This window comes from Phragmites australis, chromosome 13, assembly GCF_958298935.1.
Source record: "Phragmites australis chromosome 13, lpPhrAust1.1, whole genome shotgun sequence".
NCBI classification, from domain to species: Eukaryota; Viridiplantae; Streptophyta; class Magnoliopsida; order Poales; family Poaceae; genus Phragmites; species Phragmites australis.
In genome coordinates, this window is record NC_084933.1 from 24,943,228 (window position 1) to 24,966,701 (window position 23,474).

The 23,474-nt window shown below is 46.2% G+C and overlaps 4 protein-coding genes across 10 annotated transcripts; 3 read left to right on the top strand and 1 right to left on the bottom strand.

Moving 5' to 3' along the window:
• Window positions 1-144: 144 nt before the first annotated feature.
• LOC133889757 (uncharacterized) lies at window positions 145-6,112 on the top strand. 4 transcript variants are annotated; one of them, XM_062330223.1, is made up of 15 exons: window positions 145-441; window positions 659-719; window positions 806-912; window positions 1,412-1,480; window positions 1,573-1,627; window positions 1,704-1,751; window positions 1,883-2,040; window positions 2,150-2,388; window positions 2,581-2,671; window positions 2,754-2,882; window positions 2,971-3,124; window positions 3,460-3,554; window positions 3,636-3,887; window positions 4,452-4,674; window positions 5,892-6,112. In XM_062330223.1, the coding sequence occupies exons 1-13, from the start codon at window positions 253-255 to the stop codon at window positions 3,819-3,821; spliced, it is 1,581 nt and encodes a 526-aa protein (XP_062186207.1). In that variant the 5' UTR covers window positions 145-252; the 3' UTR covers window positions 3,822-3,887; window positions 4,452-4,674; window positions 5,892-6,112. The 4 variants fall into 4 exon arrangements, with proteins under 4 accessions (XP_062186207.1, XP_062186208.1, XP_062186210.1 ...); XM_062330224.1 differs by having other exon boundaries at window positions 4,614-4,674; XM_062330226.1 differs by having other exon boundaries at window positions 3,642-3,887.
• Window positions 4,505-7,279, bottom strand: LOC133889756 (calcium-dependent protein kinase 12-like). Of its 3 annotated transcripts, none has more exons than XM_062330222.1 (8): window positions 6,289-7,279; window positions 6,023-6,196; window positions 5,814-5,954; window positions 5,602-5,714; window positions 5,355-5,522; window positions 5,151-5,278; window positions 4,801-4,900; window positions 4,505-4,730 (listed from the first exon to the last, which is right to left on the bottom strand). In XM_062330222.1, exons 1-8 carry the CDS (start codon window positions 7,034-7,036, stop codon window positions 4,671-4,673), a joined length of 1,632 nt encoding a protein of 543 aa, XP_062186206.1. In that variant the 5' UTR covers window positions 7,037-7,279; the 3' UTR covers window positions 4,505-4,670. The 3 variants fall into 3 exon arrangements, with proteins under 3 accessions (XP_062186206.1, XP_062186205.1, XP_062186204.1); XM_062330221.1 differs by having other exon boundaries at window positions 5,814-5,966; window positions 6,053-6,196; window positions 6,289-7,278; XM_062330220.1 differs by having other exon boundaries at window positions 4,505-4,900; window positions 5,814-5,966; window positions 6,053-6,196; window positions 6,289-7,278.
• Window positions 7,280-10,650: 3,371 nt separating this feature from the next.
• On the top strand, window positions 10,651-12,123 carry LOC133889760 (uncharacterized). Of its 2 annotated transcripts, none has more exons than XM_062330228.1 (3): window positions 10,651-10,963; window positions 11,173-11,327; window positions 11,725-12,123. In XM_062330228.1, the coding sequence occupies exons 1-3, from the start codon at window positions 10,832-10,834 to the stop codon at window positions 11,894-11,896; spliced, it is 459 nt and encodes a 152-aa protein (XP_062186212.1). In that variant the 5' UTR covers window positions 10,651-10,831; the 3' UTR covers window positions 11,897-12,123. The 2 variants fall into 2 exon arrangements, with proteins under 2 accessions (XP_062186212.1, XP_062186213.1); XM_062330229.1 differs by having other exon boundaries at window positions 10,715-10,963; window positions 11,176-11,327.
• Window positions 12,124-14,001: 1,878 nt separating this feature from the next.
• LOC133887788 (mechanosensitive ion channel protein 6-like) lies at window positions 14,002-18,099 on the top strand. Its single transcript, XM_062327770.1, has 5 exons — window positions 14,002-16,401; window positions 16,533-16,656; window positions 16,763-17,056; window positions 17,155-17,357; window positions 17,508-18,099. The coding sequence occupies exons 1-5, from the start codon at window positions 14,465-14,467 to the stop codon at window positions 17,791-17,793; spliced, it is 2,844 nt and encodes a 947-aa protein (XP_062183754.1). The 5' UTR covers window positions 14,002-14,464; the 3' UTR covers window positions 17,794-18,099.
• Window positions 18,100-23,474: the final 5,375 nt, after the last annotated feature.

The following is a 23,474-nucleotide window of genomic DNA, read 5'->3' on the forward strand; positions in this document are numbered from 1 at the left end:
TTAGGGATGATAGCAGGCCCCACTAAGCTGAGAGATAGGGGAGGGGGGGGAAAGGGACGTGGCAACAGCCAACCGCCAAGGAAAAATAATTTAATAGCTAAAATTTCACATACATAGAGGAGCGCAAAGACTGTAAAATGTCACAGAAAGGTGAGGTGAAGACGTGCAGGAGCACCTCTCGCTCTCGGGGACAAACAGGCCACTCGCTGGTTCCCTCGCTCTCCTCGACTCCGGAAGCTTCCCGCGGGAGGAATGTGCGGGTGTGCGGCCCTCGTTGCCGGAGGCCGGTTGCCTCCGCCCGCACTCCCCCGCCGGCGCCTCCGTCGAGGGGGCTCCGTCCGGGCAGAGGCCTCCCCGGGAGGCGAGTCCCAGCGGAGGAAGGTCGCCGTCGCGGGCGCCGGGTGGGCCGGCCTCGCCGCTGCGCACCACCTCGTCAAACAGGTCCGCCCCTTTGCTACTCTGCGTCTGCGTGCGCGTCTTCGGCTCGTGTGCTCGGCTTGTAGGGCGCGTGCGCTCGTTCTCGCGCTCGTGTGAACTGGTAGTAGCTCGTGGATTGGGCTGGCTTTAGGGGTTCATCGGCGTCATCGTGCCTGTGCATACACGCAAGCGTGTGATAATATTGTTCGTTGCCGCAAAATTTACAAGCTGTTTTTATCAGGGGTACGAGGTCACGCTTCTCGCGGCAGAGAGCGGCCCAACCGAGGAGGTCGGACTCAGGGGTAAATTTCAAATTTCAATCCACAACGTCACTATATATTTCAAGTTAGTGTCTTCAGTAATTCGTTCATCATGGCGATGCATATAGGATTCTGGTATCCATACCGCAACATTTTCTCTTTAGTCGATGAGCTGGGGATCTCGCCCTTCACAAGCTGGAATAAAGCAGCTTACTATTCTCCAGAGGGCCTTGCAGTAATTTCTCTACTTTAACTTTATTTGTTCAGTGAATTCAGTCAGCTTGAAAATTGTGGTGTACCTGGCTCGGCTAACTTCCCGGGTTATTTCTAATTAAATATGGGTTGCTGTTTCGCTGCTTGTTGTAGTTTTTACGGCACAGTACCTATTTTCGGTAGCTTATTGATAAGACTTAAAAACGGTAAACTAGAACAAGTTACTATCTCCTTCTGAACTTATCATGGTTCAGGCTAGACAAGATTGTCAACACCACTCAAAGACGATTTAGTGAGATTAAAAAAAGCTTTCATGATTCTGGTGATTTGTATTAACGAGTTATTTCTCGTTGGATTATTGCTTATAATGGATGTTGGTAGGAAAATTACCTGAATTTAGTTCTTGGTATAGGAAGTATCATGTTATTTTACACTGAACTCTAGTCTGGACTTAATTGATCTATATGCTAACGTTCTTCCTTAATCCCGATTAATGTTGTGTTGTTCTATTCATCATGTAGGTTGAATTCCCTATTTTTCACAACCAGCCCCGGTTACCCGCTCCCTTTGGAGTCTTTGCATATCCAGAAGTACGTTTTCCTCGCTTAAATATTTATCTTTTCTGCTTACCTGTCTATCTGAGTCTAAATTATCATAATATCCTGAATTTCCTTTGTTGCAGTTCCCTAATCTTCCTTTGATTGATCGGTTGACATCAATTCCTGTCATAGCTGCAGGTACGGTTGTCCAACTATTCAGCTTCTGTTATAAATCAGCTCGCTTCCTAACCACTTATGTGTTGCTTTGGTCCAGTCATTGACTTTGACAACACTGACACTGCTTGGAGGAAATATGACGCAAGTAAGGAAGTCTCATTTTCTATTGTCTTATCTTCTAGTTAGTTCAGAGTAGAGCACTCACCACGACTGTTGTTGACAATCTTCATGACTAGTTATCGTTCTCAAACTATTGTTGGCAATCTTCCTCTACAGTGACTGCAAGAGAGCTTTTTAAGATGTACGGTTGCTCTCAAAGGCTCTACCAGGAAGTCTTTGAACCAGCTATTCAGGCTGCCCTGTTTGCTCCAGGTGAGCAATGTAGTGCTGCTGCAACACTGGGGATGCTGTACTATTATATGCTCTCTCATCAGGTTCTATATTCTTCTTCTCATTTAAATAATACTATGATAAAATGAAGCTTCATAATTTTATTATGTATTCGTAGGTTTAATTCTTGCCAATGAATTCCCTATTTTGCAGGAAAACTCTGATTTTTTGCTGTGCCGTGGGGAAGTAGAAGAAAAAATTTTCTCTCCTTGGCTGAAGTCATTGGAGCTGAAAGGCTTAAAATTCATTGCAAACAAAGTTCCAACAAGTTTGACCATAAATAAGGACAGTGAATGCATCTCTGCAATTGTCTGTGGTGAGGATGTATATGAGGCGGATGCATTTGTTTCAGCCATTGGACTCTCTCCTCTACAGTCCATCGTTAAGAACAGGTAATACTGTATCTGGTCATTGCACGAGTCCTGGCATCCTGAGTCAGTTTTGCCTTACCTTACTACATTCAGTAACTTTGGAAGCCGAGATTGCTAAAAGAATATATACTAGTACTTAAGGGAGCCAGAGGTTTCACAGCTTGAAATCTGTAATTAATTGATGTGCTTTTCTGACAAGTGAATTTCATGTAGTCCATTCCTACGGTCCCACCGAGAATTCACCAATCTTCTTCATCTGTCCACAATCGACATGATCTCTATAAAATTATGGTTTGATAAAAAGGTAAGCACAATATGCACTTCATCTGCTAAGGCAGCAGTTCAAACATTGTACCACAATATAACTTTATGAAATTTAATTACAGATCACAATTCCAAAGGTTGCCAACGTATGTTCTGGCTTTGATGATTCATCTAGCTGGACGTTCTTTGACCTTACTTCAACATATGATGATTACTACGAAGAACCAATAACAGTTGTGGGGGCTGAATTTGTATGTTCAAGACTACCTGTATCAATTCGAAAATGTGTAGCATTTTTTGCCAAAATGTATTTTACTCTTGCATATGTCCTTTTTGCAGCATAATGCTAGCCATTTGTTACCTGTAAATGATGAACACATCGTCTCTGAAGCTTCAGCGCGTCTTATCAAATGCATACAAGATTTTGAGGGTGCTACTGTGATCCAACAATCAGTCAGAAGATTTCCTAGATCTGTAGTCAACTCTCTTCCAGGTGAACTTAGATCCTGATCTTATCGCAATGTAAATGATTAAATGAAAATTATTCTTATAGCTTTGTTTTTGTGGGAATAACCAAGTTATCACTAACCATTGTATATGATTTGTAATGCTATACTCTAGATCATTGCAGTGCATAGTGTTCAAGCAAATTAACATTAGTTGTAAATTCATGCTGTAATACGAATCCAGAATCATAATAATAAAATCATACTTTTGATCCCTTTGTGGTATATGTGCATCTAAAGTGCAGGTTTTGAAATGTTTTGATTCAGATTATACTCCGAGGAATATTTAATTTGATACATATGGGAAATGCACTACTTGCAGGTTCCTACAAGTACACAACGCGAGGATCAACTTCCTTTCCAAATTTATTTATTGCTGGTGATTGGATAGTCAACCGACATGGGTCCTTCTCAAAGGTCAGACCTAATATATCACAAAATAATTCAGAGTGGCAAAAAAAAGGTTGTATTTATGAGTTGATATTATTTCTATGGTAGGAAAAGGCATATGTGACTGGACTTGAAGCTGCTAATAGGGTGGTGGACTATTTTGGCAATGGGGACTTTGCCAAAATAATTGCAGTTGAAGGAGATGAGCCTCATATAGAGGCATTGCGTAGTCTCAACAGAAGGGCCAATGAACTGAAGTCCCAAATTCCTTTCTCAGAGTTCTTTCTCCAATGATGTGATTGTTTTTTTCCATGACAACCGTTGACCAGTGCATATTGCCGTAGGGGCCATTTGTAAAAGGTCAGCTAGTTCTCATTTCATTTGCTTTATAATTGTTTTTAAGAGAGAGCATTTCTTCTGGTATTGTGCTTAAACGAAGACTAAATACAAGTCTGTTTAAAGAAAAGAAAAGAAATGTGCCTGAGGGGTTGAGGGCAACAATAATATTTTTTTACATATTCAATAGCAAAGGTAAGTTTGCACTTTACATGGGAAAAGGGTTCACTTAATCATGTGCTCAACGGTGCAGCTTATATGGATTCATATTCAATGGTATGGATAAGCTTATGCATGTACTGTTAACAAAGTTAGCTACTTTTCCAATCACTTTCAAGCTGACGGAAATTATGTCGTTTTATCCCCCATTGTATTTATTATTCTTTTTGCTGGCCATGCAATAGCATTTCCCTGTACATATGTTCCCCACATATACATAGTATTATGGTTTACCATGAACAATTCCATTTTGTGTTTAAGAATAGATTTCCCTTTACCTAGCCTCAGTTTTGAACATAACTTATTTTAAAGAAAGCTTCAATAGATGCACTTGTTAGTGAAAGTGACTTGGATCAGGATTTGCTCCAGTTTTCAGGTAGGTTATATGTCTCTTGCGTATTGTGTATGCATGATGCCCCATGTTTCAAGCGAAACATTTCCTCTTTTGTTGCATATTTGGTTATCAACAAATGTACATACTAGTCTCAGGCTATAACTGCCAAAGCAACTTGTTCTGAGTTAAACTTGCAGTATTTGCTGAAACATACATATATACAACCCCGACCATCATGAGATCAGAGAGTTGCTTCAGGTATAGCTTCCTTTCCTCATCATTTCCACAAATTCTTCATAATCGATTCTCCCATCCTGTAAATTCAGTGAGGGCAATAGTTAAATTTATGCAAATGGAACTCGTTATTGGGAATAATATTCTCACCTTATCTTTATCAACTTCATCCAGTACTTCTTTAATGCTTGCTTCATCACCCATTCCATACTCTGCCATGGCTTGTTCAAGTTCGTCTCTTGTTATGTACCTACAGTTATTATGTATATTGTCTCGGGTTAATCATATTGAACCTTTTGTTTGCATAGATGAGTTTATACCATGTAAAGAATAATTTAATGATAGCATGTATTGAGCATTGCTAGTTTTTATACTATGAACAACATAATTGGCATGTAATTTGACTTTACAAATTCTAGCATTGTTCAGTTGTATAGCTCTTCATGAAGGTGATGCATGGAAGATAAAATACTTTCTCGGTTCGACAGAACTAATTTTACCCGCTATTATCTTTGTCAAAGTATTGAAATGCTCGGAGCAAATCCTCCTCCTTTTCCATTTTATGTTTATTCATCATGGCAGTAAGGAACTCCGAGTAATCAATGCTGCCACTCTTGTCCACGTCAACCTGCACCAGAGTACTATTAGTGAAGTATTTCATACACTACTTTTAGCAAAAGTGAAACAACATAAAGCAATCTTACTGCTTCCATGAGCTTCTGAACCTCCGCTTCACTAATCTTGGATCCTAGTTTTGTCAATCCTTCCTTCAGTTCTTCAACTGTGATCGTGCCACTCTTGTCGGTATCCATGTTATTGAACATCTGCTTCAAGCCCTTGATTTCCTCTGGTGATAGGTTCTCCGCTATTACCTTATGATGGAAGGAGACAATCTGTCAACTTAATCTGACTAAGACGAAGTAGTAATTATTCTTGTTGAGGAGGATTCACCTTGAGTGCTAGTTGCTTTAGCTTGTTCATTGCCTTGAATTGCTTCATTCTTGATAGTACTGCGCTATCGATAGGTCTGTCTGGTGCACCACCTTCTTTGAGCCATGGATGCTCTACACATAGAGGCCTTCATTTATTTGGGATGAAATACAAACCATACAAATGCAGATGAATTTTACGTTCATATATGCGGATATATGAATGAGTGCGACCTAGTGCCTGGACTGCAGTAATACGCTTCTGGGGATCTCTATTTAACATTTTTCTGATGAGATCCTTTGCACTTTCAGATATGGAGGGCCACGGGGTGCTACTGAGATCAAGTTGACCGACCAGTATAGCATCGAATATGCCCTTCTCTGTTTCTGCACATATATGCAAATTCTGGCATTTAGCTCAATGATACTGGAAGTTATGTATTATGTTAGACTGAAGATGTATGGATATTTACCTGCCCAGAAGGGTGGTGACCCGCATAGAAGAATATACAAGATCACTCCAGCGCTCCACACATCAATTTCTTTCCCATAATTCCGACGCAATACCTCTGGCGCCACATAGTATGCACTTCCCACAATGTCCTTGTAAACTTTATCTGCATTTGTTGGAGGAAATTGCTTGTATATAGCAAGCCAGCGGCGGATCGTGAAAGGAAATTGTATCGTGTGTGTGTGTGACTGTCCTGACCTTCTTCGATGAAGACGGAGAGACCGAAGTCGATGGCCTTTAGCGGCGCGTCCTCGGCGGCGCTGGCGAGCAGGAAGTTCTCCGGCTTGAGGTCGCGGTGCATGACCCCCATGAAGTGGCAGACGTGCACGACGGTGAGTACGTCGCGGCATACGGCCGCGGCCTGGCGCTCCGAGTAGCTCCCCTTGGCCGTGATGCGGTCGAAGAGCTCCCCGCCGGAGCAGTACTCCATGACGAGGTGCACGTTCTCGGCGTCCTCGTACGCGCCCTTGAACTCCGCGACGTTGGGCTGCCCGCTGAGGTGCTGCAGGATGGTGATCTCCCGGCGCATGTCCTCCACGTCGGCGCGGCGCACCAGCTTGCGCTTGGACACGGACTTGCACGCGTACTTGAGCCCCGTGGCGCGCTCCGTGCACAGGTACGTCGTCCCGAACTGCCCGCTCCCCAGCTTCCGCTCCAGGTGGAACAGCGACCGCACACCCACCATGGGACGCTGCAGCACCGGGCCAATCTCCCCCACGGGCCTCCGGGGCAGCGACCCCGTCCCCGTCCTAGTGGGGAAGGTCGGCAGCGGCGGTCGCCGGGACGGCGGCGCCTGGCTCGGGGAGGAGGACGGGCGCGAGGACACCGGAATCTCCCGCTCCTTGTGCTCGGGGGGCGGCTGGTAGCCGTACCCCCGCGGCGGCGGCCGCTGCACCGGCTCCGAGGTGATGGGTATCTCGTACGTCCTGGTGAAGCAGTTACCCATTGCTTTCTTTTCTGCCTTTGCTTCCTGTTTCCGCGTTTGTTCAGAAGACGTCGAGCCGCCGAGGTAGTGAGAGATCGACGAGATGGCTTGAGGGAGCAGCCGGGGTTTTCAAGTTCTCCTTTTGAGAGCAAAAGGTGGACGAGGATAGGAAGGGTGAGCTTGACGTGATGCTGAACTGCTTTGCTGATGCCTGTCCCTCTCGTTCACTGCTTGCTTTTGGTCCAGGGTTTGAGCTTTATGCCTTGTTTGGCTGTCTCCAAGATGGAAAGGAAGATTCAGAGAATGCCTTGGATTCACGCTATCCTATATGCAGTCAATGCAGTGCAGTGCGGGTGATCTCAGGTGATGTTTTTTATTCGGTGTCAGTGATGCAGATCGCAGAAACAACGGCGCACAGGCACAGTCGAGCTATCTCCCGCTCCGACAAGTTCAGTGTGGTAAGGGTACCGGATGCTAGCTCGCGGGTCCGAAACACCGAATCCAATGTGGCCTTATACTTTGTTGCACACCAAGGCCAGGCCCAGATTGGTGACGTTTCTGGCCTGTGGTCCAGACTACCTAGGCCTGGCAGTTCAGCCTGGGCCGCGAAATGCTTGCGTTGCTGTACTTCTCCAGCGCTGGCCGGCATCACAAACGGGCGATAAGATGCGAACGTGCTGGTAGCACGCCGGCAGCGCTACAGGTGTGAGCCGAATCGGTGGGGTTCGAGCCCTCGCTCACATGTCCTTTAGAGTAGAGGAGTGATTTATTTTAAATAGTCTCAGATATATATGAACTAAAATAAAAATATGATGTGTTCATTCGTAATCCTTTTCAGTAGGTGTGTGTATAGTTTGTAGATGTTAAGTGAGTAGAGTGTGGCATGTATTTAGATACTGCATTTGTACTTAAGTGCCGAGGCTTAAAAATAGGCAGCAAAATATGTATCTTTCAATATATGATAAATTTAAAAATTTAAAAATATTGTGTTATATTGCTCTCAAAATTTAAAATACTATCAAAATAGTCATGAATTTTTTTGAAAAAATGTAGTGGGGTAGATGATGCTATGATCTAGCTTTGGACCCTGTACAATGAAATCTGTTTTTATAACTATTTTAATAGTGTTTTGAATTTTAAGAGTATTAGAATGTTGTATTTTTTTAAATCATCACTCTTTGAAAGTTGATATGTTTATTTTTTAAATCTATCGTCCGTTGAAAGCGTGACATTTTTACAACAGTAGGTAGTAGCTTAGTTTTGTAACTTTTTTGACATCCATTTTTACAATTTTTTATTTTCGAAATATAAAAATATAAAAAGGTTGCTGGCATCACGGCGCTCGATGGCAGCTGCGGCTCGCGGGCAAGGACGGGGAGACGAGCGCCGAGCACCGCGGGCAAGCAGACGACGTGCCTCGCCGATGCTTTAGCTGCCCGTGTTCAACGGTGCGAGCAGACGCACAGCAACAAGGTGGGTTTGGTTGGTGGAAAAATGATGGATGAGATATGATGTTCATCCAACATATTTAAAATATATTTTGAAAATTAGATAATTCCATTCACACTCCGATGAAACACTAAAAAAAAATCTATCTCCCATCTAACTTTATCCTACCAACCAAATACTTATAAGATACCCGCCAACACCTCGCACAGGAGCGAAACTACGTTGTAGCTGATGGGTACACATACACCCCCTTCTATCTAAAATTACTATTAAATATAGGGACAATAAACAATAAATAAATAGTAATTTTGTAAATAATAACCGTACGTACACCCTCTCGAATTGGATCTGGCTTCGCTCCTGCCTCGCACCGTTTCCACGCGTGACAGGGGACGATGGTTTTGGGGCTCGGCGTTAATCGAGCATCCAGCCTACCCGATCCATTAGTAAGAAGAAACTTACGAACACGAAACTGCTGGAATCACAACAGAAGCCGATTCCAAGTTCGTCGCCACCGCGCTGGAATCGCAACATGCTTCCAAGCCATCGTTCACTTTCTGAACCGGATCCTTGGATGCTGAGGGCTCAACGTCAGGGGCACAGTACTATGGGTAGCGTAGCTACAGTACAAGTAGTATTTTATGTGGATACTGTTCATCCAGTATTGTATAACTTTCTGTTCGCCGTGGTTCTGTAGCACCCGTCCTGTTATGTCCATTGCAAATCGGACGGATGGAAATGAACAAATTGGAGTCAGTGTGCATCTCTGACTTTGCTATACTAATGTTAGAGGATTTGAATCCTTCGTTTTTACCCTTAACTCCCCACATCTGTTGGCTAGGGTTAAAAATCATCGGTAAAGGCTCAGATACAGTGGTTACCGGCTGATTCGGTTCACACTGTATTTATAAGTCGACTGGTTTTCGATCAAACTTAAATTTAAAATTTAAAAAATCAAAAATTTAACAAAATTAATCCGATTTTCACCGAATTTCATAAAATTACTGTGCGATTATCACGGTTACCGACCGCGGATGATTTTAGGTGGTGAAATGCATTTGTGAACCTTGCTGTTGGCACGGTATGTATAACTTGGACATGTAAAGTGGTTGCAGTCCAAGGCAGAAGGTATTTCTGAATTCTGATGACTGACGCACAGCACTAAATTGGTGCGAACGGGTTCATCTTGATTCTTGACGCAAACTCAAGCCCCCTTTTCCTCCTCTGTTATTTTTAGACGATGATTTGATAGGATAGTAAACCTGTTTGGCCACACGGAGCTTCTAGATGTGCAGCACTCCTTTTCACATTAACAGTTGTAACTGACTAACTGGAAATGCATAAGTATGTACTGCTGAACAGTGGTGTGAGGGGTACACACATTCCTAGTCCTTAGTCTTCTTATTCTTTCGTATTCTTTACCCCTCAACCACCTTTCTGATCTTTCTTTTGTTTATCCATTTTTCAAGTCACGTTGGCTCCACCGACGACAAGTGAAGGAGCAAAAGTTGCGCAACCTATGTTTAAGAAGAGTAGACGGAAAGGGACCCAACCCAACCTACCGTTCTCCACTCCAAGTTCAGGTTACTTCATCCATGACTTATGACTGTAAGTGATTAGGTTTGTTCATTTATTATAGTTGTGTTTGGTTAGACGATAATGCTAGATAGGATATAGTTATTTATGTTTTATTTGATATGACGAATTAATTTCTTATTTGATAGTATGAATATAAGATTTAATTTTTTATTTGATAGTATGGATATGGTGATCTATTTTTTTTTATTGTACGGATAGAATTTGGATAGGGTTAGTCAAAAATTTGTAAAATCCGTTTGTCATATATTTAGTTTTTTATTAAAATATAATCATGCGAGATCTTATATTGTTGATTTAATTGCAATGAATACAATGATACAATCAAATCACAAATAAGATAAACGGTTTAGGAGATAATATCATTTAAATCGTGCTAACAAAAAAGTGCATTTACTTTGACAAATCAAAATATGCAATATAAATAAAGATAAAGAACATCCAAAACATAGATGAATCCATCTAGAAAATTTTAACGAATGAGCTTATCCAGCATGTGAGAAAAATATTTCCTCTAAATACTCATCCCAGCCAACTTGCTCTCAAACTAAATATCTTAAAAATCTAAATGGCCATCTCACATCTAGGGTTATCACTCTAACCAAACACATCTAGGTAGGTGACGCAATATCCTGCGATTTTAAGGTGTATATATATGTGATCATGAGGTGACCCTGTCACACCTCAACCTATCCAGAAAGCGCAACTCCAAGGAAGCCCTCGCCACGACCTCCGCAGCCACCAAACCAGCCTCCCAGAATTACGAGGAAAATGGAAGCCAAGGTCTACAGCATCACAAGGGCGGAGATCGACGAGTTCTGGCGGAGGAAGGAGGTGGAAGAAGAGGAGAGCCGCCTTGCTGCCGAGAAGGCGGCTGCAAGAATCAAGGCCAAGACGCTCAAGGTCAGTGCTTGCCATCGACAGTATTTTTGCGTTATCCTCCGGTATCTCCTCTTCCAGTCTCTAACTGAGTAACAGGTAAAGTCCAACATGGTGTGCAGATAAATTATCAAAGAAAGCAATTTATTTTGTTTTCTATCATATTAAGACCTTGTTTTCTCAATTAATTTTGTTACGATCGTGCGACTTGGTGATACTGAATTATTGGATAGCAGATAGAAGACTACATGCTTTTTGAGCAAATGATAAGGAAGATTCTTAACGATGGAGACAGAGCAACGAGGATGGAGAGAGGCGTCACCAACAACAGCAGCAGGATGGTGGCAGCCAGTAGCAGCACTGAGGCACGGATAGGCATCAAACACTGGTAAACTCTTCGTAGACTCATGTGATCCATTCGTTCCTCATCCTTTCTGCAGTTGCGCTGTCACTAGTGTGTGCCTTTCTAAATAGCAAACTTTGGAAGCTGGATACTGGCGCAATGTGGGAAACAATCTGTTTCATTCCTGCTAGGTTCTGAATTCTCACAGCCTTAACTGTTTCATTAATCTAGGTAATATACCATAGAGATCATACTTTAAGCATATATGCAAGAAACTGTTTCTAGTGATGCAGTACCAACATGGCTATTTTCATATGTACGATGTATATGATGCCTCCATGCTTATACTATGGTGCAATTAACGTCCTTGGATAAGCTTTCGTAATTATTAAGTGCATATGGGATATGACAGACCACCATCTTTTTCTCCCACTGGGTGCAGGTGGAAAAGAAGTACCTATGCTTATCTTAATGAACCAGAACCGACGTCCATGGATGAGAAGGGGAGAAGCAAACATGCTACTATCACTTATGTTCCGCAAGAGTTCTGCTGCACAAGATTCTGCTCATCAACTCCATACCAACCAAATAACACAGCTTTTGTGATCTTTTAGGAGTTCTTGCCAAAGACAAGCTGATATGTGGGGGGAAATCAGAAAATGTGAATGTTATATATGTTTCAGTTATAATTTGGGTAAAATAAACTATTCATTGTCCCCCGTTATGTGTATAAGCATCTTCCAGTGGTACTATGAAATCAAGTAATAAGTATGTACAAATGCTTCTTTGCATAGAAAGCAGGGTCATTTACTTACGAGAAATGGTCAATGCAGTTTTGCTTGGTGTTTGTTTATATAACCATTAGAAGCCACTACAATTTTTTATATTTTTCTTTTGTAGTTTATAACAATATCAAGTATTCATTGAGATAATCAGCAGCACATATATAGGAAATACACGCCGGACATTCTAACGTATGAATGCGTGTTGTTTGAATAATACACGCTGCAACGATTCTTTTATTCGTCAACTGTGCAGTATCTTTTGCAAATCCACAAAATCTGATCTAGTTTCTAAGTTCAAAGTTTTTTAACGTGGGGGATCAAATAAATAAACAGAATAGAACAAGTGGATTGAAACAACTCTAAAATAGTCGTGTTGAAGGTGAAATAACTTTTTAGAGAGGTAAACTATCCCGAGTACGTAACAAGGGATCTCTATCAGCGAGAGCAGCAGTTTCTTGACGTTAACATCATCCTATAATTATGTGCCGTCATTGAGCACGGCTTAGGTACATGTACATGATACATGGAAAAGCTAGAAAAAAATTCCATATTCTTAATCATCTTTTCTTTCGCGAGGAATTTTCTTAATCAAATCTCTAGTGTCCCACCACAGAAGACTTTGTTGCTTGCATTGTCTATAACCTTGTACCTATCCACAAAAGCATCTTCAAGACTCAAGTCATTTAATATCAATATTACCACCAAGCTCTAGCTCCTATGAGCTTACTCGGTAAGATAAAGCAATAAGTCTACCTAGAGAATTACGGAAAGAAATACAAACAAAATTCTTAGACATGAAAATCTATCCCTCGCGTTCCAGTAATTTTTCAATTTTTCTGTGCTCCGGTGCGGTTTGTTCATAAAGCTGTAGTGCTGTCCAGGTTCCAAATGCAAAACAAAAGAATAGGTGGGATCATGGTTAGCAAACGAGCCTATAAAACAGTCATAACCTCTACTGAATTGATTGCCTTCAATAGGTAGGGTTGGATGATCGGACCGACTGGTCCCTGGAGGCAGCTCCAGGGGGGCGACCCGGGTTCGATCCCCGGTGCTCCCCCCGGGCGCTCGTTCATTTCTTCTGCAAAATAGATGAGTGTGGATCCCGCTTCTGAAAAAAAAAAGGTAGGGTTGGATGATGTGAAACGCACCAAAACCTATCAACTTCTCAATCTGGGTTATCGAAGAAAAAACATTTGAGCTTCGTCGGCCTAAAATTTTCGGCCTTGGGCTGTAGTTGTTTGGGCTTGTAGGCTAGTCAGGAGGTCGTCCAGGCGCAATTGAGGAAATTGCACCGGCCTATTATTGTAAGGCCTCTCGCAGTCAGTATGAACCGGGCCCTTCTCCTCCGTGGCAATCACACTCACAGGGCCTTACTGGACTGTGGGCTAGATGTGGGCCAGAAATACAGCCTGCTCCAATGACAATCCATGGTTAATGGCTTCCTTCCTTGTCATCACTATCAGTCATGGTTTCCCTAAAAAAAAAACTATCAGTCATGGTTCCCTAAAAAAAGAAGAAAAAGCTATATGTAGTTTGGGTGGTGCATTAGTATTGAGTGAAAATCTTTATTAGTAACCTGTTCATATCGATCATATAAATATAAATTTGTGTATGTTGTTACATGTATAGTGAAGTGACACTAGTATCATTTCGGCTCAAGTTTCGCCTTGGTCATGGTGCGAAGGAAGTCGAACAGCATGAGTTGCAAGACGCTTTTGCTCTTGCCCAAGGTACTTTAGAGGCAACGGGTATCAGGAGGATCACTGGATGAAAGGCAACAGGCTTACAGTTACAGGGCAAGGCAGAAACCGAAGGATGAATCAAACGCACGTGAGAGACAAGGACGCAGGTCAAAAGAAGCCACGAAAAAGGGCGAGGTGGTGCCCCAAAATAGCCAGCGCTAGCCCACAGAGTTCACCACCAGGATCGCACAGCCCCAGCTTAACCTCGCCCGCCGGTGGTTGCGGACAGCACCGCGTCTGCATGCTTGCCAGCCCCGGAGCATGCCCGCCCTTCCGCGGTATATTACAGCCCGCGAGGCTCCCCCACGCTCACGTAAACGCGCCGCGCGCCCGTTGCCAAATACCGCCGGCCCTGCCCGACGCTCGCGCGCGCCGCTCTCCCCGGCGAGCCAAGAGCCTCTCTGCCTTTTGCTCGCCCCGACCGCGGGACAGCCGCACTCGCCGCAGGTGAATGCGAGCGTGTGCGCGTGTCGTGAACTCGTGGTCTACCGTGAGGCGTCGGCTTGCGCTGCATGAACGCGCCCGCGCGGTGCGGTGCGCATGCATGAGAGTCCGCTGCTGCCTGCCTGCCTGCCGCCCGCGTTCTGAGACGGGTCTCCCCTTTAATAGCCAACGATCCACGGCCTGTTCCTGAGCTGCTGATTAGATCGTTGGCATGGTGTCATCGCCTCCAGCGGCGATGGACCTACGGCGGAAGAGCAGCATCAAGTCGTACGGGTCGAACATCTCGTCTCGGTCAGGGTCGTTCGACTTCGACCAGGACAAGGAGCGTGACCGCCACCACAACGACGGTGATCGCCGCGAGGTCGTCGTCAAGATCGACGCCGAACCGCGCTCCCCAGTCGGCCTCCACGCGGGCGGAGGCGTCGCCAATGTGTCCGGTCAGAGCTCCAACTATATCTCGACGGTCAACACGCCACGGGCTGGGGGCGCGGCGACCGTGCTCCCGGGGTCCGGGTCCGGGTCGAGCGCGTCGACCTCGCCCAGCGCCGGGGCCAACGCGTCCCGCGACGGCAGGTCGTCGTTCAGTTTCAAGAACCGGCCGCCGCAGTCGCCCGAGTCCCCGGCGCTCAGCGCCGGCGGGGAGTCAATTGAAGACCCACCGACCCGCCTCATCGGCAGCTTCCTCCGAAAGCAGGCGGCAGCCGGCGGCGAGCTGTCGCTGGACCCCGACTTCGAGGTGGAGGAGCTGAGGAGACCGCCGCGCGCCCCGGCGTCCGTCTCCGCCTCCAGGGAGCTGCGCGTCTCGTTCCAAGACCCCCACAAACGTTTCTCCCCGTCATCGTCGTCGTCGTCCTCCTCCTCCTACGACACCGGCGACAACCGGAAGCAGAGTGCCACCGACGGGGACACTGCCGAGGTGCTACGCTGCACGTCGACGTCCACCGGGTCCAGCCTGTTGGCGCGTAGCAAGACGCGCTCCCGGCTAATGGATCCCCCGCCGCCGTCGAGTGCCCCCGCCGCCGAGGGGGAGCGCAACGATCGCAAGTCGTTTGTGGCAAAGGGGCCGCCGCCCAAATCCGGGCAGCTCCGGTCGGGTCTCATCGGCAAGTCGGGGCTCATTGGCAAGTCAGGCGCCTTCGACGACGAAGACGACGACCCGTTCATGGAAGAGGGCCTCACCTCGGACTTCAAGCGTGACACGATGGACTGCCTACTCATCCTCGAGTGGGTCAGCCTAGTGGTCATCGTCGGCGCTCTGGTCTGCAGCCTCACCATACACAGCCTGTCCAAGAAGAAGCTCTCGGGGCTCCATCTCTGGAAATGGGAGCTCCTCGTGTTCGTGCTCATCTGTGGCCGCCTTGTCTCCGGCTGGGTCATCCGCATCGCCGTCTTCTTCGTCGAGCGTAACTTCCTGCTGCGGAAGAAGGTGCTCTACTTCGTCTACGGCGTGCGCCGTGCCGTGCGGAACGTGCTCTGGCTGGGCCTCGCGCTCGTCTCCTGGCACCTGCTGTTCGACAAGGACGCCAAGCGGGAGACGCACACGCTGGTGCTGCCCTATGTCACCAAGGTGCTGTGCTGCCTCCTCGTCGCCACAGTCATCCGCCTCGTCAAGACGCTGCTACTCAAGGTGCTCGCCTCGTCCTTCCACGTCTCCACCTACTTCGACAGGATCCAGGACGCGCTCTTCAACCAGTACGTCATCGAGACCCTCTCCGGGCCGCCGTTGGTCGACGAAAGCCGCATGCTTGCCGAGGTGCAGAGGCTGCAGAGCGCGGGGGCAGCCATTCCGAATGAGCTCCAACACGCGGCAATGCCGAGCAAGTCCGGGCCCGTGCCGAAGAGTGGTCGCCTTACGGCAGCCCCGTCCAGGCGAGGTGTCAGCACTCAGCTGCAGAGGCAGAAAACCGAGCGGCATTTCGATGAGGGGATCTCCATTGACCAGCTTCACAGGCTCAGCCAGAAGAACATCTCTGCGTGGAGCATGAAGAGACTGATGAAGATTGTTCGGTATGGGGCGCTGACGACGATGGACGAGCAGATCAAGCATGCGACAGGCGAGGACGAGATGGCGACGCAGATTCACAGCGAGTACGAGGCCAAGGTCGCTGCCAAGAGGATTTTCCAGAACGTCACCAAACCTGGATCCAAGTGAGTACTAGACTACCTGTATATCTTTACCAAATTTAATTCTTCAGTACGAATTTCCGTGTACAAAATGCTGTTTGAAACATCATTGCAGTACTACTTGATAAAGATTCTGAATTGTGAACGCATTTCAGGCACATATACTTGTCAGATTTGATGCGTTTCATGAGGCAGGAGGAAGCTTTAAAGGCAATGGATCTTTTTGAAGGAGCGCAGGAGCACAACAGGGTCAGCAAGAGGTCACTCAAGAACTGGGTGGTAACGATCTTGACACATACACAGAGCTCATTCTCTATCTTGGAAAGAAACTTTGTGGTGCTTTAATCGAGATTTCCTATATATCACTCTCATGTGGATTCTGTAGGTAAACGCATTCCGAGAGCGCAAAGCTCTCGCCTTGACGCTCAACGACACGAAAACCGCAGTGAACAAGCTCCACCAAATGGCCAATGTTGTAGTTGCGTTAATCGTGCTCGCACTCTGGCTTCTCATCCTAGGGATCGCAACGTCAAAATTCTTTGTCTTGCTCAGCTCGCAGCTTCTTGTGGCAGTTTTCATGTTTGGGAACACTCTTAGGACCATCTTTGAGGCGATCGTGTTCTTGTTTGTGATGCATCCTTTCGATGTCGGTGATCGATGCGAAGTTGATGGAATGCAGGTTACATGCAAGTTCTCCTTTAATTGATGCTTTGTCTGCATTGATCGATGAATTGCCTCAACACTAACTGACTTGGTTACAAACTGTTCAAATGTCAGGTGGTTGTGGAGGAGATGAACATCATGACAACAATCTTCCTCCGATATGACAATCTCAAGGTGTATTATCCCAACAGTCAACTGGCTGCCTTACCGATTATGAATTACTATAGGAGCCCTGACATGGGAGATGCAGTCGACTTCTCTGTTCATGTCGCAACACCAGTGGAGAAACTGGCCCTCATGAAGGAAAGACTATTGCGGTAAGTACCAATGCCTTAACCTCAGTTTCTCTTGTCAAAAACTTCTCTGTTGAACAAGCTATCACATACATGAATGTCCAAATATTAGATAGTTTATTATTGTTATTTTGACTCCTTTAAGCTTACAAATCATGTCATTATAAATCTCAGTTACCTTGACAACAAGAAGGAACACTGGTACCCTGGTTCCATGGTCGTCCTCCGCGACGTGGACGACACAAACAAACTAAAGGTCTCCATTTGGTGCCGTCACACGATCAACTTCCACGACATGGGGATGAGGTTCGAGAGGAGGGAGCTACTGCTCCAGGAGATGATCAAGGTCTTGAAAGATCTCGAGATCGAATACCGGATGTTGCCGCTCGACATCAATGTCCGGAATGCACCTACTATCCAGTCTTCAAGGATGCCATCAACATGGGCGACAAATTATTGAAATTTATGTTGGCACTTCTTAGTTCTTACCACCATTCTAGTGTGAGATTGTGCATTGAACTTGCTAGGTATTTTTTTTTTTAGGACAAGGTGAAGTGCTGAAATGTCATTTTCCTCTTTAGTGGTTTGGGCTGTGACAGCTTGCTGACGAAAGCAAGATGTTCTACTCTCTCTGCAGCCATCACTTGTGCTTTCCTGTAATTATCGTGTTGTGGTCCGTACTTTAGTGTCTATGATAGAGAAGTAAACATCTGCTGCTACAGAATAATCTGATGATTTAACTCATAGAAAATATGAATGTCTGAATTTTTTTTCTTGAAAAGACCGGTGTTGGTGTAATAGGTAAAGGGGTGTCCCACATGATGGATCTCGTGCCGCGTAATGTCAGCGCGCAGCAGGTATTGTAAAGATCACAACCACACCGCACAACCAGGGCGACTAGCCCCCTGCTCGTGTAGCGAGGTCTGTGACCAGCTCTCACTGGTCGCAAAGCAGGTACCTACCTACTTGGTCAAGTTTGATTTTTCCTTCCACAGACACCTGTTTTTGGCGTGGCATGGTTATAGGGTGGTGTGAAATTACAGTGATCCGTCCTGTAGCATTTAATGCTATAGGATGGTCTGACAGGTGAGCGTAACGACGTTCAGTGATGGTACGGGACACTCAGGATGAACAGAGCAGGGTAGGCGTGCCTATCCAATGTCATGATGTGCTACGGGTAGTTGTCTTCATCATGGGTAAGTCTACTGCAGAGTTTGACATAGTCCGGTTGTTTGTACATCTTTCCCTCTAGTATATAAAGGGATCGAGATCTTGTTTGTAGAAAGAGAAATATATTTTGTAACAAGTTTATCCATCTTATAAGATAATACATAGGATAAATAGCTATTATCCTACGGAAGATCTGAACTTGGATAAACCTCAGTGTTCTTGAATCTAGATTAATACATGCGTATAGAAAATACGGATCAATGCACACGTCATCCAATATACCCCAGATTATTGTTAGAGATCACCCTCGACAACAAAAAAAAAGAAAGATGAAAGAAGCTTTATTTCAAAATAAAATATTATTCTAACCTCTACACCAAACAAGATGTTGATGCATTCAGCCATTACAAAAAGAAACGATAAAAAGAGAGAGAGAGAGAAAATAAAACTAGGTGTACATAAAGCAACACCAAGCCTCAAACCCAAACCTACATCTCATGACCACCATGCACTCCAGAACAAAATACTTACTATGCATCAATACCTATTTCCTTACATGATGGATTGAGAGAGATAGAAGACTCCCAACAACCGATATCCTCCCATAAATAGATAGCAAACAACAGGAACATCTAAAGCAATTTACAATCATTTATAACCTAGCAAAGCCTTCGATGATCGATAGACAATAGCTATCGTATAGAATTTTGTATCGGAAGGAGATTTCGCAAGCTTCTTTTTTCTTCCTATGTTTATGATTCATTATGTGCATTATGCTCGATGCGGAGGCCGGACCACAATTTCATCTCGAAATAAAGATCCCTTCATCTAAAATTTATGACTTGCTGATACACCTATGCGTTCACATTATTAACGTACATTAACCAGAATGCAGCAAAACAATGCTTTCTGTTGTTCAAAACTTCAAATAACATGGAATTGATTGAGCGACAACAATGGAAAGGCAGAGAACCTACCAATTCTCCTTTGAAAAAAAGTGATGTCGATGTTAAATAAAGTTTTACAATGAATTATACAATTCTACTTGCTAAAACTTCATATTTGATGAGATTTCTTTGGTTAACTTCTTACCCATATTGTCAATGTAACTAGCGGGATTGTAACACCCTGTGTTTAGCATATTGTATAATTACATAATTAGCTCCAAATTAAAACTTTTTAAGGATAATTAAGTAAGCTAGTACATGTACAGGGATGTGTATGTATGCCAGTACATACACCTTCACACATGTTGGAGGTATGGAGTTGACTAGTTGTTCCAAAGTTTACCAGTGCAAATTCTAGCAAAGATCACTGCATTAGGTTGACTGTCATGCATTATTGGATTTTATGATTCTTTGTGTGGAGGTTTGAAGTGAATGTCTCTCAACTCAAACCTACTCTTAGATTCTGGTCAGCTCAAAAAAAAATCAATTTCAGATTCAAATTCCCTTTAAATCAGAGATCCAGATTAAATCAACTCCAAATAAATAATTGAAGTTGATCTTAATCCAAAATCAAGTTCCAAATTCAAATTTCCAATTTGAATTATTCCAAAGATATGTTTGATTCTCTTTCTCTTTTTCTCTCTTTCTTTTTCTCCTCCAAATTCTCAGTGGGCCGATTTCCTTTTTCCCCTCTCTTTTTATCCGGCCCAACTGGTCTTCTTTCTTCTTCCTTTTTAGCACGGGCTAGCTGCCGGCCCGTTCGGCCGCTTCCTTCCCCGCGTGGGCCGCCATCGCCTTCCCGGCCCACTCGGCCGCACGCCAGCGTGCCCGCGCGCGCGTTCGCTCCGGGCCGTCCACCGATGCCACGTGTCGCCCATCCACCCGCGCCACACCCCTCTTCCCTCTCCCCCTCCCTTCTCTCCCCGCCAGCGCTGCAGGCCACGTCGCCGGCCGCCGCTCTTCACGGGACAGCTCCGCCCCGAGCCCATGCCTCTCCCTTCTCTCTGTCCCTGCCCCGGCCACTGCACTGGCGCCGCAGTACGCGTGCTTGCGGTAGCCTGCCGCGCGTCGGCCGACCACAGGCCACCGTCGCCGCGTCGCACGCCTCGCTGCGCTCCACCTCGCCTCCGTTGACCCGCGAGGGACACCCGCGCCCGCTCGCGTGTCCCTCGCCCTCGCCTTAGTGCCGCCTCCCCTCCCAGCTATAAATAGCAGGCCGGCACTCCCTCCTTACCCATTTCACCACTTCCGCCACCGCCGCCCCGTTTCTCGCCTCGCCACTGCTCGCCGTCGACCATACGCCGACGAGCTGCCGAGGAGGACCTTAAGCTGATGCTGCCCACGTGCCACCGTCCGTTGGCTCGAAAAGCTCGACGGGGGCTGCCTTCGCGTGAAGCCCGAGCCACCGTCATTCGTCGTCCCCACCGCCGACCACAGCCGCCGCTTGCCACCGTCCGACCTCACTGGTGAGCCCCCTAGCCTCCTTAGAGTCCCTAGGCTAGCTAAGTAGGCCACCCCATGCGCCAATTTGGCTGATAGCCGCACGCCGACGCTTTTGTGGTTCGGCCACCGCGTCTGGTCGCCGCCGGCACGTGCCTGTGTCGTATATGTGTTCACTGGCCATCGTGCCGAGTTCTTCGGGACCGTGAGCCCCGTTTTCTTGCAGGAAGAACGCCTCCCTGTGCAGGGGAGGTGCTGCCGAATTTTGCCGCGCCGCCGCTCCCCCCCCCCCGGCGCTGATCTGACACAACCGCCGCCTCTCACCGTCGTCGCCGTGCTGTCAGTCGAGTTCGTCGTGCCGCGTAGTGCCCCGGCGTCTAGCTCTCGCGGTGAAACCCTAGCGGAAACTCGTCGCCGGCGAGCTTCTCCGTGCCACGCCGTCGTAGCCCTCGCCGCCGACGCCAAATCCCCCTCCCCTCTGCTGCACGCTGCTCGCGTGCGCCGTGGGCTGCCCTGCCGCGCACCCCCGCTTGGCCCACCGACCGGCCAGTCGGCCATGCCGACCTGTACCGCAAATGGGCCATGCCTCCTGGGCCGACCCAGGTTCTAGAGGCCATAGGCCGCCGGCCCGATGACTCTGTAGGCCGCACTGTGCGGGCCCATTACTGTAGATCCGAGCCCGGCCTAGGCTAGGCCCGGCCCATCCAGGCCCGGATGGAGCCCAAGTGGGTCCCACTTGGTCACTGTTCATATGGGCCCCTTTCACTGTTCAGTGGGCCCCACCTGTGAATAGTGTCTTTTCATATTTTCCTGAATTAAATCTTCCAGGAGCCGTCACTTCTCCGTTCTGGCTCCGATTTTGGCGTTTCCTTCGTCGAAATTCCTTAAAAATCAAGATCTACTCATTGGCCAACTTGTGTTGTCTGTTAGGGCTTGTTTGGCTTTTCAATTGGTGTTAATCGGTTCTTCTTTAGTTTAGCCGTATTGATCGTAGTTGTGAATTACAGAGGAACAAGGACAATTGTTTTGCGAGATCTGTGCTGGGATTATTCGGGCTGAGAAGGATCCTGACTTTGACCAAAATCAAGAGGAGAACTCCGGAGAAGGCAAGTCCTATTTTCCTTGATCATATTGAACCTATGTTTTCCGATAATCTACATGCTCAACTAAAACTGAGAATACTACTGCATATGCTATGTATTACGCTTTTGCAATTATTTGTAGTAGTTAATCCTATCAACACTTGCCATACCATAACTAACTTCACCCAGAATACATATCACTCTAGGATTACCTATTGTTATCTATATTAACGATGGAAGACGTCTTGATATCTAGCATGCTTAGGATTGAATACGTCTCCTCAGAGGCGTCGCTTTTAAAACTGCATCTCCTCGGGGATGATAAATTATCATTATCCAATGACAAATCATATACCATGAATCCTTGATGGATATGAATTTTGTGATGGATGTGAGATCCTTGTCAGTGTGTGGGATATGGTAGGTGGTGTGTAAAAATTAGTGAAAACTGTTTTGGCGAGGGCAGGTAGAGTAGTCCTCTGTGGGAAGGGATGCTCTTGGGGGCATGTGGTATTGTGGGAATACTCGTGCTGGGAGATGCCCACCCCGGCCGCTTAAGGACCGAGTCATTGCGGCCCGTCTAGCCTAGCCACTACGTACAACCATGCGTCATGTATGGGCGGGACTTGACTTTCCTTTCACTGGACTGAGTCGGACATCATACAAGGAGGCTGAGAGCAACGAGCAGGCAAGTACTATCCTGTCCCGTATGCTTGGAGGTTTCTAGTACCGGCCAAGGCTTAAAAAGGGATGCTGGCCTTCGAAAGCATGCAGCTCTGGTACTTGGGCGTGTCTCGTGGAAAAGCCCGGCAAGGTGTTATGGAGGGTCTCGATATGATTCGCTCCCCTGCATGCAACAGTGGGAGGCTGAGCATATCGCGTGGGTAAAGTTGTACAACCTCTGCAGAGTGTAAAACTATTCGAATAGCCGTGTCCACGGTCATGGACATGCGAAAGCAGCAATCGCGTTGACTAGACTCAGGGTGCGTGTGTCTTGATGAATGAGTGTGTGAACTAGATATCCATATGTTAATGTTCCTGGCTCGATTCCGCCAGAAGCTGTGTGGTACTAGAGGTACACCAGTTGTGATAAAAGGGACTGCGTAGTGAGGTATAGCCCCTCCTAGGACCGAAAACCCCCAGATAAAGCTTGTTACTGGTTTTGAACTATTAAAACAGTTTTAAAGATAATCATTGATGATACAACTGAATACCTGCATAGATTGCTTTACGCTAAAACTATTCTGTAAAGCCTTATCCTTGAAATACTTCATTATGCATCTATGAAACCCTTGAAAGTAGTATAGGGCTTGCTGAGTACCTTTTGTACTCACTCTTGCTGTCATTCAGATGAAGAAGATAACGCCGACTTTGCCGGGGGCGAAGCCGGAGACGAAGAGTAGTCTAAGCGTCGTGTTCGCACCCTCACTGCTTGTGGCTTGGGTCCTTTTTCCGCTGTGCTTTTCATGAAGGCCGCTAGACCATGTTTGTAAAAGACAATA